The sequence below is a fragment of the Lutjanus erythropterus genome, chromosome 13 (genome assembly GCF_056507025.1).
Source record: "Lutjanus erythropterus isolate fLutEry1 chromosome 13, fLutEry1.hap2, whole genome shotgun sequence".
Lineage (NCBI taxonomy): Eukaryota > Metazoa > Chordata > Actinopteri > Lutjaniformes > Lutjanidae > Lutjanus > Lutjanus erythropterus.
Window position 1 is genome coordinate 33,084,970 of NC_139329.1, and position 21,302 is coordinate 33,106,271.

A 21,302-nucleotide genomic window follows, 5' to 3' on the forward strand; every position below is an offset into this window, starting at 1 on the left:
TCTGCCTGTATTTTCTTACATGCTCATTATTTTGCTGTGCTCAGGACGCTCTGGCCCAACCCAAAACATCTGTATTAACATCCTGCCATCTTTCGTGAATGTTTATGAACAGCTGGGAAAAATCCTAGCTAGCCTACCTTAGAAATTGTTTTTTTTAAAATTGGTTTTGAAAAAGATATCGATCATGAACTGGTATCGAAATCTAGGTACCACAATTATACCAGTGTCATTTTTTTGAATGATACCCAGTCCTACAGGTTCACAGAGTTACAACTTAGAGAGATGTGGTTAAAAAGACCCAAACTCACATTACATTCTGGTACAAAGTGACTTACTAATGACTTCAAGTGGTTACACAATCTGCTCTGTGTCACTCGTCATCATAATGCAACACAGCGGGAAAACTAAAGCTGGTTGCCAAATAATTTCTTTATTCTGTGCTGATATCGCTCTGCACAGCACCAGGCTTAGTGAGGGTTATGGTCCAGAGGGCACGGAGCATGAGAGGCATGGCCTTTATATCTGGGCCTTAAACTCTCACAGGGATCAGACAACAGATTACAAGAGATTAGTGACATCATAAATCATCTTCCAGAGCCTCTTTTGTACAACAGTGAGCCAGATTTAAAGACATTATAACATAATATGACGCAATTGAGCATTTAGGGTACACTGTATATGTGGAGAGATATAAAATAATGAATGTTATTTGATATCTCTGGTGCAACGCTGTACATTTCATGGAAGAGAGTGAGTCATCCTAAGATCCTACCCTCGAGTCTGTCTGCACCGCAGTCTAATGTTAGGCTATACTGATCCTTGGTGGTCAGATGAAGTACTACAGTTACTGAAAATCAAGCTGGTTTTATTTTGTGCAAAATGAATCAATTGCTTAAACTTTAAATAACATATAAATGTGTAAATTATAAAATCTTACCTAAAAAAAATAATAATCTGTAAAATGTAAAGCTGCCACATATCCATTACTTGTAGAGCCCTTAGAAATAAAATGCAAGTTTATTATAAAACAATGGGATTACTTCATCATGTAATTTAGCAATTAAATTTATATTAGGCAAATCTTTATGGCAGAACAAATTAGCTTGTTTACTAGCTAGTTTGATCAATCTACTGTAAAAGATTTGAAAATAAGCTGAAGCCATTCTTATACTTAAAATGTCTTAATGTTGAACTTATGATTCTTTAGTTTTTGGGGTGTTAACCATTACATTTGAACATATCAAATCAGGCTTAGATAAACTATGATGGGCACTTTTCAGCATTTTGTGACATGTTATGGACAAAACAGTAATTAAAGGAATAATCAAAGGCCTTAATTGCCCTAAAAGCCCCAACTGTGATATATTAAAGTTACACACGACCTTTTCCATCATGTTTACTCACCAGTTCAGTGGAAATAAGCCATCAGCAATGAGTGTTCACTTTTTATTTCTTTAATTAATGTGAATATTTTTATATGTATCAACATAGAGGGGAGATAAAGCCGAGCAAGGTAAGGAATATTTTTTTGATTGGACCGACAGACACTTAGACCACTATATTTAGTGAGGGCTACATTTTATCATCATTGTTATAATTGGTCAATTTAAATCAGTGTAGATCAGTGTAATGTCCAGATTTCTAATGCAGTAGCAACACTCACTGACCTGAATGGAACAGACCCTAATTGATATAATTGTTAACACCTGAGTTTACTGGACTATTTAATGTCACTGCTTGAGTGATTTGCATTATAACTCTAATGTTGACCATAAATACAATCACATAATTAACACATCTGATTGTGGCGTTGTATTATATAGACATTATACTGCCACCTTTTTTTTTTCTTTTTACCTTACATGGGAGGAAAAACACAGGTGTAACAAATAAAGGTGGTGTAAACTTCGGGGCAGAGTCATCATTGATGTTAATTAGAAAAGCTAAATTAGTTACACCTGTGTTTCTCTTGCCTTTACAAGTTTAGCTAACCGTTGGACCGATGACTGTTTAAAAACAATTATTAAAATGCGTATTTATTCAGACACTTGACCTACACTAAACTTTCCCCTACTTAGCATCACTTTTCATCAAAAAATATTACTTAGTGCCTCTTGATACATAGCAGTCTTTTTCTAAGTCAAACTTTGAAACGTCGTGCACATTTGACATTTACCTCGGTTTTGGAGATATTTTTGGACGCCTAAAAGACTCCTCCATACTTGGCTTGAGCAGAAAAAGTCTGTGGGCTGCATAATTAGGAAAGAAAGTTAACTAACCTTATCAGCTTTTTTTCCCCGAAGCTTCCATTAAGAAGTCGCTCCTGGTTGTCGTCTCTTCTGCTCCTTATGGTCTTTGACCCCCGCATTGTTGTATGTTTTGTCCGCATGAGGAGTTCAGAGTGTGAGAAATAAAAACCTCACTATGCAACATCATGTTTTCACTGTAGTTATTTTGACAGGAAATAAGGTAAACACAGGTGTTGCGAATGATCCTAATTAAGGAGTCTGTTGTGCGTGTTGTGTCCATGGGAAGGCTCTGCTGCACTAAATGTGACAGGACCTTAAAGGGATAGTTCACCCAAAAATGAAAATCAATCATTATCTACTCACCCTCATGCTGATTGAGGACAGGGTTTATTTTATTAGTCTGCAAAACACTGCTGGGGTTTCACAGGAAAACGGCACTGCAGAATCTCCCAAACAATGGAAGTGAATGGTGACCAGGAAAAAAAAACATTAAATGCCTCCATACTGCTTGTCTGGCATAACCCAAGTCTCCTAAAGTCCCAACACCACACCGTCTCACCACATACACCCAGTTCAGACAGGGTGCATGTGCACGGGAACGTAGCTCCATGCTAAAGATCTGCAGTGAAGATTCAGGCTAAAAACATGGTCACCATTCACTTCCATTGTTTGGGTGATTCTGCAGTGCTGCTTTCCTGTGAAACTCCAGCAGTGTCTTGTGCACTAAATAAGTAAACCTGACCTCCAGTCAGCATGAGGGTGAGGAGATAATGACTGAATATTCATTTTTGGGAACTATCCCTTTAATTAGTACCATTAACACCTGTTTGTTTAGTCTACTATTTCATATCAATATGGCTGCAGTGAAAAAAGTCGACACCACTGAATTGAAAGTAAGTTTCAGAAAGAGTCATTGCAGAGCTGCTGGGTTGTAGTATATTTAAAACACTGACAGTCAAAGTTTTCTTTATTTCTCAAACTGAACACATGAAATTTAATCTTGAATTTGGCCAAAGCCTCATATTGATGCAGGTGCACATCAACTCTCATGTATTATTTTTTAAATCTAATATTTACCAAAAGCTTCATCCATCAAAATGATTGAATTGTTATTAAATGTCTCTGGCATCCATACAAACATCAGGATTAGGCTCACACATCTGTGCAGTATGATATTTGGATAAATGCATGTTGATTGTTCATTATTTGCTGAACTTCACCTAAATGGTTCGCATTTTTTGAACTGAACCAAATTGCAAAGCGTCTATTTCAGTAATAGTGACGCCACTGATGTCATGAGTCTACTGCCTCCTCTCACTCTGATGAATAGACTCCAATCCATCTACGCTTTCAAACAACCAGCACTGAACTCTTCAGTAAATCCTCCGAGCGATAATCCATGAGCAACTGGCATTGTGCGGAGGAGCCATCAAGGGAGCATAATAAGGACAGGAGCAAAATAAGGACGATGCAACTGACACAGAAATAAAAAATGATTCAGAGTGCTAGCAGCACAAATCATTGGTCTTAGCTAGGAACAGTTAGGTTATTCTGCTCATGTGATGAGAGATAATGAGGATTAAGCACATTAAAACCATCAGTTATTAAGTTATTAAGGTCATAAGAAGACTTATAATGGCACTGCTCTAAAAGTGGAAAATGTAGTCTGTTAGTTTGGTTTGTTTTACAAGCAAAAAGTCATCAATCTTTATGTACACAGTTATTAGACAATCATTAGAAATAGAAATAGGTACGGTTTAATTAATGATATGCTTGAAGACGACAGGCTTTGTTTGTAATGTGATTTATGTGAGACTGAAGACAAAGTCCAGTTTATAATAATTGCTCATTTTATGATGAATTAAAGGGTGATATTTCACCAAAATCCTTGATTTCTGCTGACTTCTTCTTCTGATTGTGTGACAATAAAAAATGTGTTTTTAATTGCCTTTTTTTGTGGATGAAATTACTTGTAGCTCTTGGGAAAGGAGACAGAAAGAACAAAATGTTAATTAATGCTAATTAGGTACTTAAATCATCATTATTTAATGATGTTCATGTCTTCTTTGTAGGTAAGTCTGCAGTTAAAGGGACAGGACAAAAAAAATGAGCAATGCTATGACTGATCAGTCATATGGCTCATGTATTTTGTTGAATTCCAAGTTTTGCAAACATCATGAACTAAGCCTTACTTCTTCAGGACTTCATCATGTAATGTAATGTTATGTAATGTTAGTTACTATTACTATTACTATTATGCAACACCTGAAATTCACCAGAATACACGAGCACTGCTGTAAGTCTATTTTTGATGGAAGTGCTCAGAACGGTTCAAAATTAAGTGTGTGAAAAAGAACAGTGGAAGTTCCATGTTGGTGGAAAAGGCTTTTCACTGTTACACCTGTACCCTGCTAGAGTTACAACTCACCTCAGTAGTGGGGTAGGTTATAACAACAGAAAGCTTTCAATTTGACATTAACTTACATGATCCGTGTTTTTGCATAATCAAAATCCAATTGAGTTTTATTTGTCGTCAAACTGGTTTTATTCCCAATTCATCACATACTAATGATTTATCATCGCCCTTCTGCGACACATACAGATGCAGACGGTACCCATTCATGGCTGAAAGCAACTCACTCCAGCTGCTGATGTAGTATAAACATGGAGGGAGTGGAGTGGTTGGATGCATCAAACAAAAGAAGGATTTTTGTGTCAAAATGTCATTGAAAGTTGTGAGGTATGTAACGTTATGTGCATCATGTGACTTTTGCAATGGGAGTTGCCTCACTGACATGTGACTTGCGTGCGTCATGTGAATTTCATGTAACTAGTTGGTTCATTTTGTGAGTAATTTCAGTGACATTATAACATTGTTTTTGTAACTCCAAGCATGTATTTATTCTCAACCTTATCAAGTAGTTTTTTGTGCCTAAACCTAAGCAAACTGCGACCAAACAGTGTTAATCATGAGCTAAAAGCTAGCTGTGTCAGACACTGCTAAAGGCTACCTTGTGCTTTAGTATCAGATGCCAGTTGGGATGCGACTGTCTTGTTGTAGCAGACAGATATTGGTACCATGTATCAAAGTTTCACAGATCTAGTAAGAACAACCACTCGATGCGCAAGCAAACAGTGTTACAACCAACCCTGGTCTCCCCTACTACGTGAATGAATCTGTGCTTTCTCATGCATGAGGTCATGTATGAACCCATGATGATTCATGTAGCCTCACTATAAAGTGTTATCACATTATTTGCTTCCTATAATTTGATTTCCCTTCGTCTTTTAATAAAGCCTCACATAAACAGACTCATTAATTTACTTGTGCATAATCACTGCATATACCATGCAGTGTGTTTATGCTCCAGTTTTTTTTTTTTTCAGGCAGTCATGTGCAGCCTCATGAAGTGTTACATAACACCCTGGCAGCAAAGCAGCGCGCCTCATGAAGCCGAGCAGTGTTTTGGCTGCGTCTTTAACACCGCAGGTAACACTGAGACACGCAGGACGAATCGCCAGAGATTTAGGCGGAAATGGTCTGATCTGATCGCGTTTTCCTTTTAAGCTTTTAAGCATATTTAAGATCTTTATGTTTGGTCAAATCGGTGGATGTTGACGCAGCGTTATCCAGGAGGTGTTTGCACAGATAGACACGCACTGAACGCGCTGCTTCTGCGTCTACCGTCTGTCTGAGCCCCTCCCTCTCCTCTCTGACTCCAGCATCACTGGTGATGCTGCTGTCATAAACCGGAGAATAAATCCCGTTTAACGATCCTGAAGGGGGGCGTCGTATTTTCTGAATGGTTATTATGGTAGGCTGCATTAATTTGTAAGTACAGGCCTGTAATGTGTTACCATTCGTTATAGGCTGTTATAGGCTGTATGTGCGCGTCTTATGTCGTGTAGTAGAGGTCGGTGTGAATAATATATTTCTGTTTAACTCGGTGTTGTTTCGAGGCTTTCCAAGGGCACCGGTGAGCGACACGGTGCGGCAGCGATGTGCACGTCTGACGGCTGCACGGAGCAAGTGGGAGGAACCTGTTTGTGCTCGTGCAGTCATTGAGTTTTCAGAGTTATCGTCCATAATATCCAGGGTCCAGGACTCTGCTGTAGCTCCTCTCTTGCCTCTTGGCTTTAGGATGCGACGTCATGAGTTGATCGCCTGACAGATGTTGCTGTGTTGCAGTTGCTCGGACACCGATTCGCCGCTTCTTCTCGCTGTTTCGGGGATGCTCCTGTGAAAAAAAAAAAAAAAACGGTCGGTGTGATAAATGTCAAGTCCTCGCTGTGTGCTGCTCGGACGCATCGCAACATTCATTTAGTCTTCGGGGTTTGCGTAAAATGATACCTGGATCTGCCGCATCAATGCTACCGTCTGCAGAAGCTGCGAAATTGTACCAGACCAATTACGTCCGCAACTCCCGTGTCATCGGACTTTTATGGGCCATCTTCACCATCCTGTTCGGTATCGTTAACGTGACCATCTTCTCACAGCCCTATTGGATTGGGGATGGCGTGGATACGCCGCAGGCCGGCTACTTCGGCCTTTTTCACTATTGCGTCGGAGACGGACTCTCTAGAGAGCTGGCCTGCCAGGGCAGCTTCACCGAGTTCTCCGCGATCCCCTCCGGTGCGTTCAAGGCCGCCTCCTTCTTCATTGGAATGTCCATGATGCTGGTTGTCACCTGCATCGGCTGCTTCAGTCTCTTCTTCCTCCTCAGCACCTCCACCGTGTACAAGATCTGCGGCTGGATGCAAGCAGCATCAGGTAAGCGCCTCCCGAAGTGGGTGCAGGGGCTGGAAGGGACCTTGAAAGAGGCTTGTTTATTGTCACTGTGTTCACAAAATTCCCTCTATCATCTTCCAAGATACACTAACTCAGTTACAGACTATTTAAATTTTATTTTAATTTCAATCTAAATGAGAAGAATTAATCACTTTTCTCTGGAGGTAAATTTTTGTGTGTGTTTGGGGTCCTTGGCCCTGACCCTTAAACTCCCAAACACTGGGATGGGTTTGCATTTGACTGATCGATTGATTAGATAAATTAATTGTCAGTGTGAGCAGCCAAAGTGAAGATAAGCAGACAGTGTGTCAGCCAGCACTGCTGAACAGTCAGTGCTGTCCATGGTGCTGAAGTGTTTCTGAGGAGATGATGGACATTACCACTTAATTTACAGTCAATCAGCTACTTTTTTTTGACTGTATAAGCTACAGGCGTAGTCACATATCAAGAATTTCTCATCTTATTATACTGCACTTGAATAAAATCCTGTTATACTTTATAATGTATAAATATTGCTGATAAAAATAATTGCTTCCTTGTGTTCCAGAGCTATCAATCAAAAATCTATCAATTAATTTGGCAGTGGTAACAGGGATGATGCCATGAAGTGACATCAATTCAGATAGTTTTCTTTATCATTCGCTCAGGCATTGAGGACCATTTTTCAGTGATCACACAATCCCTGGTCTCATGTCACTTTACATAAAAAAATGATCCCAGTGAGTTTCACAAAGTGAGGTGTACAGATCAGATGTTAGATTTAGGAAAAAGAAATCCTGGGTTTGAAATTTTGGTGGGAAGTGACCCCTTTTGTTTACAATGGCCTTTGGAATTAAACAGGTCTTTGCTTTACATAACAGTATAGTGGCATTGCTACAGTGATGTTAATTTATCACCATGCTTATGTGTTTTTCGTCAAGTGCACATGTACACAGTTTAAACCTCTACAAAGTAATCGTCCAGCGTGACTGCATAATAATATAATGCAGGAACTTTGTCAGAACCTTTTTTTTTTTTATAAGAAAGCATGTTCATAATTACATGATAATTGGGAAACTAGTGGTCTGATCTCAACATGATCTCTGTCTGCATTTTTAGTTGGCCTCATCTGCTCTTACACAAAGATGACTTATATCCAGACCTGTCAAGGCCACTAAATTACCTGTGCATTGTGTGATTTGTTAACATCATTACTGTGATCGGTTATATAACTACTTTAGATGTAACCAATGACTTGACTCATTTCTGATGTGGAATTTTTGTTATTGTTACTGGCTGTCACCCCTCAGGCACCTCCCTTCACACACACTCCAAGAAAACAAATGTGGGAAACAGGAGAAGAGGCTGCGGCTAGCCAAATCTTCTGTAATAAAATTTGGCTACCTAAACCACAAATAGTCCATCTGCAAAACAGTGTCCAAAAGAAAACACACAGCATTCTGTTAATTCTGCAGCTAGCTAAGTTAAGTTTTTGCTTTTGATAAACAATGATATAGCCATATAAAACTAATGTAAACAAAGTTGCATTACAGTAATAAGTTAGCTATTGTCAGTTCTGACATAAACGCCACACGCCATAGTATCGCTCCCTTATTTGGGTGAGCGAGGTCTTGAATCAGTCTCGCCCTGCCTTGGTTTCAGTCTTGACTTGGTCTTGATTTAGGAGGAAGGTCTCAACTACAACACTGATATCTATGATGCAGCCAAAAAAGACGTCTGTCTGTATGATCTGCAGCCAACAGGTGTGTTTGTCTATGTGTGTGTGTTCGTGTGGTAGAGTCAGGGGGTGTTGAGGGTGTTTAAATGTTGTAGAGGTCAGTGGTTCAGCTGCTGGCAGCATTTTGTCACCGTAACTGTGGGCTAGTGTCATCCAGCGTGAGTGGAGGCCTCCATCATCTGAAGGGAGTCCAAACGTTGCCAAACGTGGGTCTGCTAAGGCTCAGCTGTACCCGTGGTCTAAGCAGCCGGTTTTCTGCTCACAAACAAACTCAAACGAGGGGGATTATTTGGACCAGCTCCAGCTCTGTGTGTTATGTTGGACTGAATTAATGCAATAGGCCTGTCTAATGAGGAGACCGCCGGGGCTTTGTGCTTCTGCAGCTAAGAGATGAAAGAGAAAGCCAAGAGGAGAGACCCTGACCACGGCAAGCTGGCACAGGGATGCCTAATGAGCGGGCCTGGCTGCTTAGCACTGTCAAACTTCATTACACTTAGCTGAAGGTTAAACTCATGCTGCCTTCACTTACTAGCCCTGTGGAGGACAGGTGGCTCACTGGCATCTGTAATGGGCCCCTTACTGTCAGGTGATGTTTTGATAGGGACGTACAAATCATTAATATAATAGTGATAAATGACAGGCCAGAAAGCCTGTGTGTGTGTGTGAGTGTGTGTGTGACAGTGTGTGTGTGAGAGTGTGCAGGACAAAGAGAGGAGAGAGTGAGAAACCATTGTCTTTGTCCACCATTTCCTTGAAACATCTTGGCTGCACAAATGAACGTCACATCTCATGCCAATAAAGCAAACTACAATTAAAATTGACAAAGTGCGTCAGCCTTAGATTTTTGTGAGCCATCTATTTTTTTTTAAAATACATTTTTTGTCTTTGGTGTAGATGTATATGGCAGGGCTCTACAAAAAGCATTGCCCAGGGCAAGTAAAATGCCACATTGGGCTAGTAAATCTAGCAACTCACTTACCCGATTGGACAAGTGGTAAAAAAGAATTAAACACAATGTTTTTTTCTAGAGCTAAAAACATGAAGTTGTTCCCCCTGATAAATTATTCTGAAAATAAATTATGTAAATAAAAATATATAAGGAATAGAAGCAGACAGGAGCAGAACCCCTATTTATTCTGGTCAGTGGTACGAACAAATTTATTTTACTGTCTATGTTGTAGTTTAAGCTGTTGAACACTGCGTTAGCATGTTAAGCTAATGTGGCTACTACCACAGGCTGGAGTGATGTTGGACTAATGTTGTAATATTGGAGGACAGTCAAGAGAAACTGTGTGAATATTAAGCCTCATTTCAAAAATATAACAGTAACTGTTTTTCATGTTGGTTTTTGTGAAAGTTTATGCTGCACTAGCTGCGTTAGCTTTGTTGATGTGTTGATGTGTCTGTTGCTGGTGTAAGTAAATTTACTTGATAGATGTGCCCTGGAGGTAACAATATAACTATCATAAATTAAGTCCTTTGCAAAAAAAGAACCGCACAAATACCGCCGGGAAACTATCAACAACGCCTCCTCTGGGACCCTGCTGTTGCTTGTATGAAACATGAATGCTGAAGCAAGTCAGGTAAACGCAAAACTGATTACCACAGCATTTCCAAAAATTACTCCTCAACAGAAGATCGGGCACAGTGCCACAACGCTGGTGAATGACGGCATTATTAAATAACCACTAATAAATAAAATATTGTGTAAAGGAAAGTAAAAATTGAATTTGGGTAACTAACATTAACGTTGAGCACCGCATGGTATAAAAAAAAACAGCATATAACACCACCATGCCTCATTGAGTAACAGGGCTGTTCAGGTACACTAACTCAATATCAAGGTCATACTTTATATGTTGGCCATGTATATGTAATTTACTGTAAGTGATATAGTGGAAGCCACTCTTGCAGCGGCTTTCACAATTCCCCTTGGGCAGAGGTCAGAAGGTTGTGGATAAACACTTAACAACGTATAACAAATTCTCGCCGTCGCGCAAAGCTCCTCTCCAGTGAATCAGTCTGTGAGAGCACACACACACACACACACATCTCCAGCCATTTGCAGGAGGAGAGTTTTATGTGAAGCCCAGGTAAAAAAAAAAAAAAAAAAAGCTGAATGTTTGATGAGCGAGCAAACCACCAGGACACATTAGATCTCTGAAAACGTCTACCTCAGCCAAACAAAGTTGAGTGCAGAAAAGCTCAGACTGCGTCCATCCTGCCCTAGATGGACTTCTATCCCTCGTTTACTTTCCTCTCCAGAGCTATTTCTGTCTGTGCATCTGCTCAAGTCCACGCCATGCAGATGTAAGTGTGTGTTTTTTCCGCTGAGCTGAGCACAGAGAGGTACATGATGCACAAGTTCCTTTACCTTATCTCTTTCTGCTACCTTCACACAATTTCACCCCTCTGTGCATCTCAACTCGTTTCACTTGCTCATTTTGACCTCACCGTATCTCCATCTCCACTTTCCTTTCATGCCTTTTCTTTTCTTTAACTCGCCTCTTCTCTTTCTTCTTCATAAACTTGTTCCAGTGAGTACAATATGTGCTGTCCATTTCTGTCTGAACTGCAGTTCTTCAGGGGTCCGCACGCCAATTAACTACGAAGACTGCGAGGTCAATGATAATTACTTCACTGTTTTACACTTACTCTGTTACGTCGGCTGCCAGCCCTTTTCTATATTTGATGAGGTTGTTTTTTTCTCAAAAACATATGAGTCATACGCTTACAGTCGTGAGCGTTATTTGTAAAGTCAGCAGAACAAATGTGCAGACTGAGGGTGGCCTATTTGGAAAGATACAGGCTGTTTTCAGCGGACTGTATTTACTTACAGGTCAGACTTCTATTTTTCCCCTCTCTTCTGTTTATTTTGTTTTTCGGTCTGTTGTGTTAGAGTTGGTTGGGTTGTTTTTTTTTCCTGAAATAATTAAGAAAGACAAGATTTGCTTTAGAATTCATAGCAAAATGAGAAAATTGCATTCAGGAGCCTCCTCTGCTGCTCCTTTGAAGTCTTTGGTAGCTAATACTTTAAGGATGACTCTTGGGATTGTGCACAAGCCTGTGCTTTCTGCAGCACTAGCATGGCTTCCTCTGATGATAAGCTGAAGTACATTTAAAAATGGTAAATATTTGTCTAATGAGCTAGTCTTGCCAAAAATGAACGTATTTTATGTGGTCATGCGACATACACATACAGTGCACTGAATTTTTTTAATGGTGTGAGGGTGTCTTGCTTTATTACATTATAGAAGCTGGACATCTTTTGGAGATCAGGCCTTTTTTTGCTGAAGACATTTTGACACATCACAGAAGGGGAAGCACAGGTTTAAATAATAAAATTAAACATGGCTGAATTCCATTTCGCTGCTTTGCATTCAGGTTCGTGGTATTCACCTTTATCACAGCAACCATTTCGACACGAAATAGCAGGGTAAACACAGGTGTTACCAAAATGTCTGCTGTGAAAAAAGACTCTTATAGTATTGTTTATGAGAGAGAGACTCATGGGCGTTGACTCATGTTAAATGCTTTCCAACAGATGCAGGCGCAGCAGCAGCAGCAATGTGGGTTTGTTTTGCATCACTGGAAACACTGACATCTCAGAGGACATGATGCTATTTCAAATTGTTGAGAGGTTTTCAATATAAAACTCATGATTTCAGTGTGTTTGTCTGTACTTTGTGAACATTTTCAGCTCATTTTAATGATGATAACTGTCATAACTTTGATCACGATAATCATGATACGAAATTTTAATAACGTCTCATTTCTAATATTAACTGATTAATTCAGTTTAGATCAGATACTGAATGACCATGGAGTCAATGGCAGCTCTAGTCAAAAGTTGGGAAACGTACTCCCTCCAACATAAAGAGGTTTATTACTCAAACAAAAGCAAAAGACAAATCTTTACAATATTTGTGCTTGAAAAATTACTTAAACATATAATTAAAATAGTTGCAGAACAATAATTTTCTTTAGTTCTGAGCCAAATTACAACTGAAGTCACAAGTCAGTCTTTAAATGCTTCACTAAATATAATAAGAGGACAGTCTCTCAGCTTTTAAGCTAAAACTGGGTTGAAACATTTAGAGAGATTTAGAGGCATTTAAAAAAAAACATCATTGCTGAGCAATCTAAAGTCTTTTGGACGGCCTTTTGTCTCGAGGTGGTGATACCATGTGCTTACTACTAAAGAGAACGGGGGCAGAGCTTTGTTTCTGGGATGGCGTGTTTTCTGTCTGTTATTGCAAAACTAAATTGCAAAATGTGATTTAGTTAGACCAGTCAACATACCTTCACACTACATGCATATGAATACAGCAAGAAAGACACTTGTGGCTGTATCTTTGCAGATAAATAAAAAGTCCAATTCTGCTTTAAGTTATTTTCATTGTATGTATGCGAGTTGCACATGTGTGTTTGTACCAGTGTGTTGCAACAATAAACTGAGCCTTTGAGAAATCATTTAAAATCTGCTTTAGATAGACAGAGGGATCGAACCATCAGAGCTTTAAACCTGTATTGCCGGACAGTGGTGAGAAAGGACAGCATGAAGATAAAGGGGGGAAACAGGGAAACAGTGACGACAATAAGGAGAAGAAAGACCTTGGAGATAACACGTGAAAGAGAAGTATGAGGTCTGAACCCAGACAGAAGGAAGAGACAGAAAACAAATCAGATAACAGAGCTCGGAGAAGACGTGCTAATCCTTTGGGTCATCTACTTCTTTTCTCGTTCTTCTTCATTGTACCATTATCTGTGTTTCTCTGCGGCTGCACGGCTCTCGCTCCTGTGGTCAGCGAGCTCTATTGAGAGGCTTGTCCTGAAATGAGCATTAAAGCCCAGTTGAATGCAGAGGTGGAGAGTGGTGGAGAGCAGCTGTCATAGAGCTGCGCTTTCCACTGCAGCAGGACCAGACTTGTGTGCTCCAGCTCTCCGGAGTTAATGCTGCAAATGAGCACTTTTGTCTGGATACCTATCAGGCCTTGACTGAAAAGCCGATTAGCACTTGACTGAGGAAACGTCTGATTCTGTTCCTTTCGCCTTCCTGCGCTTGTTTGTTTATGTGCGCACGCTTCATAATGCTTCACAGCCGCCTTCAGTTCATACGGCAGGCATAATCGAATCGCATCCTTTGTCTGCATGCTAATACACGGCCGTCCCTGCCCAGGGCTTCATTAACTCTTTTAGCCATGTGAACCTTTGTTGAAAAGCAACTTCCTCAAGCTGCCAGTCCCAAACAACATTGTGCTGTGGCCAAAATTAGCATATAAATTAACAAAATTTCTATTAAAATGCACAAAAAAGGAGTTGACTTTAATTTGATGACGTGCTGTTAAGCTTCGTCCATAATTGCCTTGATGACAAAGTGGTAAACAAAACAAATAAGTTACGCCAACTTTCAGCGTATTGGAAGTTTTTCATCTTCCACTGACTTTTGTAGCTTTTTGTCATTCATCCTTGAATGACCTTCTGCATCTTAACTGCATGTCGCATTGAGCACAAGCGAGTGAACCTGACCACCTTCACACAGCTGTGTTTACCCCAAAGATCTAAGTTAATATTGAACTGCTCTGTCAATGCCAGTGAGTTATGCATTTATCCATAGTTCAGTTCACTTCAATTTGGTTTGACTTTGTGAAGTACTTTGAAAGACAAGTTAATGCAGTGAAGGAAAGTCTTTGTCTTTTGAGTGTTTATAAAATGCCACCACACTTGTTTAAAGCTGCTGAATGAATATTTTATATTAACAATGGATCAGTGATTACATACAAAACCCATAGTGATGTAACCACAGATAATTATCACCTGACTCTGCTCTCATCTCTAAAGGCTTGAATATACTCTCAAACACAGACAGCTGTGGACCTGGAGGACACATTCCCCACATGCACAGAAGGTATTCTGTAGCTTGCCTTGTTGACAAGCTGCGGAGAAGTCTGCAAAGTCACATTAAATTGTACATGCACACCCTGTGATGACAAAATTTACCTGACCCCTTGCAGACCTGCACATATGCATATAGTATGTAGTTTTCAGTCACGACAAGAAGTTATTTTCATCACACAGGTTCTAAAAACCAAGTGTACACCACCTGCTCCTGATCAAACAGTATACAGATAAAACAGAGCTAAAAGGAGAATGAATATTGGACTTGCATTTGCCAGGTTGAGTCCAAATAAATTCTAATGTTGCTCTGTATCTCCATGTGTAAATAAGCAGCTATTTGCCACCATGTTTGCTTTATAACCTTTTTTTTTTTAGAGGAGAAAATGTCAATGCTGTGTTTACGGCTTGGGTTACCGTTATTGCAGGTTTAAATAAGTTGTTAGTGTAAAAACTAAATGTTGTTGAGAATAAGGTTAGCTGCAACATAATACCGTGCCATTTAGTTGGAAACTCTACTATTGTTATCAAAGTAAATTCATATTAGTTTTTATGGATGTGAGTGTCAGTCAGTTGCTGTAGAATAACTTTTATATTGAGTAATTTGGCACGTTTTCAGATAAAATATAGTTTGTGTTTGTATTGATACATGCAAATATTGTCTGCAAGACCTTTCTGCCAATATTTATGGTATTTCTAAAAGGTGTACACAAACACGTAACTGGGCGACTGCTAGACAAATGCAGGACACACCTGCCTCATAATTTTAGAAAGCGATGTCATGGTAATACTGTTAGGCAGGTGGAGGGAGTGTCTATTTGCACATGTATTAAAAAAGACACCTGGACCCCTAGTTTAGCTATAAAGATGGACAAAGTCTGTGTAGGGAGGAGGTCGTGGTGGATGGGTGGGCTATACACGGGACCAGGAGACAAGGGTTTGAGTCCTGTGTGAAACTAGTTAGTGTTAATTTGTGTTTACACCCTGGGTACAATAGCACTGTTATGAACACCCTGGTGCTAATAGCATCTGCCATGAACGGGTGACTGAACAACATTGTCAAGTGGCATATTCCATTTCCAGTAAATGGAAAAATAATTGAGGGATTTTACTCTTTGAGCCCCAGATTACACCCCTGATCTGATCAATGAATTACCTGTGGCCTGTTAAATTAACTGCACCTCCTCTCTGCACAGTCTGAATTTGCCCAATTGAACTGAATAAATGTGAAGCGGTCTAACCTGAAAACATCATAAATGCTTCACTGGAGCGTCCAGACTGCAGCCTCTGACAGGAGGTTAATGTAACCTAGGACCTTTTTGTTATTTTACAGCAGTCTGTGACAGTTTTGGGGGGCTGCCGGTTATCATCATCATGTTAGAAACAGTCTGATGTGTCCAGTCAGTCGTGCTGCTGCAGCTACGCACAGAGCAAGGAGTAATGTCTCTCCGCTGCACATCAAGCCAGATACCCAGTGGGGCAGATTTGTGTAACGCAGATAGTGAAACAACATGGGAGAGTACTGTCTGCTGTTATTATAGTAAGGTGCATTAGCACTTTTGCAGAGAGAACAAACCTGTTCCTATGCCTCTATGAGAGAAACTGGGCTCATATTGATGAAAGTGACATAACAAACAAGCCCTGAGAGATTTTGAAGCATCAGATTTTATTTTAATAATCCTCTGTGTTCTCAGATCCTAACTAGACTTCAGAAATCTTTGGCTGAAACCCACACCAGCTGTCTGGGGAGCACGACAGTGGCAGTCAGGTGGTGATGATAAGTGATGACAACTGGTTCGGGATAATTGCACGGCCGATCTGTATTCTCGCTGGGTCTTTTCAGAGCAACGCTCAAACCAAATCTGCTGACCCACAACCTTTTTTTTTTTTTTAATCAAATCAACTAGATGCACAACACTTGGCAGCGTAGCAGACACTTTGCAGCAGGCGGCTCAACATTCAAAGGTGAGATAGGAATGATCTCTAGAGAACAGACTAATCGTTGTGATTCTCCTCTGCTTTTTTTCTGTTTGTGTGCCTGTCTTAAAGGCAAAATCAAACTCTCTAGTAGGCTTGGACAGTAAACATAAGAAGTTACATTTAACAGAAATGTTTAGAAAGATGTGAAGAAACTCTGCAGTTCAGTTGCACCAACAGTTGTGTCAAATCTCAACTTTGTGAAAAAACAGAATGCAAAATACACAAATCTTTACTTCCTGAAGAGTGCTGCTCGCTGAGGCCAAACACTCAATAGAGATTCACTGAGAATACAGAGGACCAGTATCTGTCATAGTGGATCAAAAATATTAACAGAAAGTAACTTTGTTCCTGAAAATTTTGAATACCTGATGAAAAATGTGAATTCCTGTATATTTTTAGTATCTATTACACAGTACTCCATCAACATTTCTTGTTGTTGTCACAACCAGCATCTAACTACTGTGTATAATTTCAGAAAATTAATATCGCCATCCAAAAAGGTACCTTCACCAGTTACTGAGGGACGCTGTTTAACGGCATCAATCTGATTCTCCATTCTGTCACTGTCAGCAGGCAACGGCAGACACACTGAGTAGAAGGGAACCCCAGACCCGTGAGATCTCGTGACCAAAAACATGAAAAATCTCGTGAGAGTCCTGCAAATGTGGGTTTCCCTACCAGACACAACCAGCAGACACTTAGGGTAACGGACATAGACATAAGTTACTGAGTAATGCATTACTACCCAACACTGTGCAGGAGTACTATTTTGCACTTTTATCTACGTCCATTTTACACAACTACTTAATTTTAGCATTATAATATTATTAGAAGATATATATGTATAATATTCTAGCACTTTACAGCACAGTAAGATTAACACATTAACAAAACATGAACAGAGAATCATTGCAAGTTAAGATGATTCTCTTCAACTGAAATATATTTTTTCATAACTTTACTGTACAGAGGTCTTATTTCCAATGCAAAACAGAATTGTCTATTAATATAAGGTTTAGAAATTACAGCATTTGCCCAATTTAATTCAGCTTCTGGTGTAAATCACGTCCACCTCCACTCTTCTATCCGAATACAGATACAGATAGAGGTAGAAATAATGACGTCTCTGTGCTCCTGTTGTTGTCAGAGAAGCCAATATTTAAACTTTTCATGTTTCCTTAATCTCTGATGACACATCAAGGACATTTTATAATTTTGAACAGTACATATTGCATATGATATTTCTCCTTTAACATCTGTCATGTCTCCCCTGCTTTTAAGCACAATCACACAACAAGTCTCGTTTTCTTTTACATTTTCCTCACGTCTACACAGGTAATATGTTTTCAAATCAACACCCTTCCACTCCTGCGTTTTTGTAATTAAGAAACACATACAGCTAGTTGAACCACCTAATTATAGCCAGCGGGAGGCATTGGGGAACCATCATCCATGCAGCTCACAGTCCTGCTGACGGTGGGCAGCAGGAGGAGAGGACGGATGCTGGATATCTACACACACACACACACACACACATATACACACTATCACACATACTGCACACACACACGCACAGTAATTTGCATGCATGTACTGTACATTTTTTCAGTAATTGCATACCATGGCGTGGAGAATCACAGGCTTGCCCATGTGCTGCTTTTTTTGTAAGGCATATTTGTCGATTTAACGCTCATTTGTGAATGCAGAAATGTCGGTTTAATTTAAGAATCCCTCCATGTTTTTTTTTTTTTTACATCAAACCAAACAAATCAATGCTGATTAATTAGCCCACACCTTGTGAGTCTGAGCGTAGCGCTGTAGAATACAAAATCTGTAAATGCCAGCCAAGTCATCACCATGACTCCCCTGTGTTTTGTGTCCCTGCAGCCCTGCAGGGTGTGGACTATAGATTTGCCGGAGTTAATCCCTGTGATCTCAGAACTGGCCTGGCTCGGGCCAGAGCTCAGGCGGGGGAGGCTGCTGATTTATTCCACAGAGGGAGGGATGAGGTGGGACAGCAAGGACACTGTGACCCATGAAAAAAAAAAACTTTCTGTGCCGTAGTGACAGCGATGGGAGGGGTGCACGTGTTTGTGTATGATGTGGGTATATGCAGCCCACTCTCTTCAACCTGTGTGCAAATAACACGACTTTATACTTTCAAATAACGTGCAGTGCATACGCCAGATCAATGTTCACTGTGCAGGTGATACACCGATTCTTACCATTAACTTCTGCAGAGAGCAGGTGTGTTCAGATGATGATGACCATTGATGATGATGTCAGCATCAGCTGGGATAGACGGATGGGTCAAACAAACACAGGACCAGGGGACAGGTGTGTGTGTCCTGTGTGAAACCAAAGTCAACATAGACTCGTTTTAACACGTGTAAGTTAATGGACATATTTAACTTATGGCACATACATAATGTGATCTAATGATATTTTAAACTATCAACTAGTTATGCTGCCAAAACCAAACTACATGCACATGTTTGTTATCATGACAACAAAGGTCATCTGACTATGGATCTGCTCTCCAGTCAGTGGTAAGACCTGCATGCAAATTGAAGTTATATGCACTGCACACGATTTGGAAGCATGAAGTCATGTTGTTTGTACACAGATAGAAGAGACACACAGTGGTGTAAAGTAACTAAGTACATCAGGTGCTGTAAATAAGTACAGTTCTTCCAGTTTATGCTAATTTATATTTCTACTTCACTACATTTCAATGGGCAAAGTCCTGCTTACATATTAATAAATCATTAATAATGCCTAATAATATTGTAATATTCTGCATAATGAGTACATCAGCTTTCGTTTCTTTAAAGGTGCTGTAAGTGACTCTGGAGAAAGATTACCAGGTCGTCAAATAATGACGCTATGGGAGACTCATCAATCAACTATCTTACCGACCTGTGATTGGCCAAAGTCTCCTGTTGCAGGCTAGAATTTATAAAGCCTGAAAGCAGCCAAGAAAATGAGTGTAGTGTTTTTATAGGGGTGTATTGCTACATTTACTTATAGTAAGTCATTTGAATATTTTCAATGCTAAGAAAGCCACACATATAAAAGTGCAATGTATTCATTTCAGTCAGCAGTTTATATTCGAGTCGCTCTGGTCCTTAAGCACTGTTATGTTAGAGAGTGGTGCCGGAGGGAACATTTACAAAATCTTGTATTTTTAATTTTATTTAATTTTTAATTTAGCTATTTTCACAGAAAATGTTGTTGTAACTGCATCATCATTGGTTTGTCTCTGCTGCAGCCTCCCGGTCTGTGAAACTCCTCATGTTAACTGTTGACTGAGAGAGAGCACAGTCCTGCCTCCATCCTCCCTGAACCGGTGGTCCAGTCAGTATTTTCACAGAGAATTCAAAGGTCTCTTTTGATCCCCATTGCCCTTGCCAGTCTTTATCCTCTGTGGAGGTACAGGCCGCATCTGAACCTGTTACATAAGCTCTCCACCCCAGCCCGAATCCCTCTGCTCTGCTCACTGCGGTTTACGCTGCACTCCTCCCTCGACTCATCTCCCCCCTCCCTGCACCCTCTACCTCTGCATCCCCACCTCTGCTTTAACCTGAAGCACTACATTATTATGGAGCCGCATGTCTCACTCCTGTGTCAACCTTCACTTGAGTGTCACTCGATAATTTCAGAGCACACTGTGTCCGTCCTCCTGTATGTCCTGTTACGTCTCCAGGCAGCCAGCTCTTCTCTCTAACACCAACTTCAATGAATGTGTAATAATGAGGAGGCGCCGTCTCACCGGATGGTTTGTGTGGACATTGAGAATCAGAGCACGCACACACACACACACACACACACACACACACACACACACACACACACACACACACACACACAAACACACACACACACACACACACACAGTCATTTGGTCAAAGTACACAGGATTAAAAACCTTTTAAAGATGACAAGACGATCATTAACTGCAAGGAGACAATGAGATAGATAGATAGATAGATAGATAGATAGATAGATAGATAGATAGATAGATAGATAGATAGATAGATAGATAGATAGATAGATAGATAGATTCTGACAAAATGTCACACAAATGTTGAATAGAATAGGATAATGAGGGTATGTCATTTTATGTTTCTGGTCAAAATCACTGGATCGGATATTGGAGGGGGAAAAGTATGATCTGATATGATCCATTAGCCTAAACTAGACAAATATTGCTTAACTCAACTTTGAGCGACATGCTATAAAGAGAGAAGTGTCACGAGTAACACATATTTAATTTATACTAAATTTAAATGTTTGAATGACGCCAACCAATCCAAAATGCTGCTAAAAGTTGTGTGTGTGAAAAAGTTTAAATAAAAAGAAGCAGCGTATAACTGAGCCTTGTTGTGGGCTGTGTATTTCTTCCTTGAGGAGTGTAGAATATTTGTTTCACAGTTTGAGCATGATGTTTTTGAAATGGCTAGGTTAATCAAATTGTATCCATTAATAGGTATTAATACATTACAGCTTAGAGAGAGAAGTAAAGAAAAAACAGTATCAGATTGGTATTGGTAGTGGTCGATATTCAAGGTTGCAGTAACAATATCGGTATCGGACATGAAAAAGTGGTGTCGAGCCATCCGTAGTGAATATAATGAGAGACGCTCCTGTCAGCCACTTCTAATGTTTGGAA

General features: G+C 40.0%; 1 protein-coding gene across 1 annotated transcript in view; it reads left to right on the forward strand.

Annotated features, from left to right (window-relative positions):
- The first annotated feature begins 6,116 nt into the window (after nucleotides 1-6,116).
- LOC146316914 (LHFPL tetraspan subfamily member 3 protein-like) overlaps nucleotides 6,117-21,302 on the forward strand; it is a 36,922-nt gene continuing 21,736 nt past the window's right edge. The window contains exon 1 of the mRNA XM_084734736.1: nucleotides 6,117-7,020. Within this exon, the coding sequence (XP_084590862.1) occupies nucleotides 6,594-7,020 (427 nt within the window). The 5' untranslated portion in view covers nucleotides 6,117-6,593. The remainder of the gene's footprint in view (nucleotides 7,021-21,302) is intronic.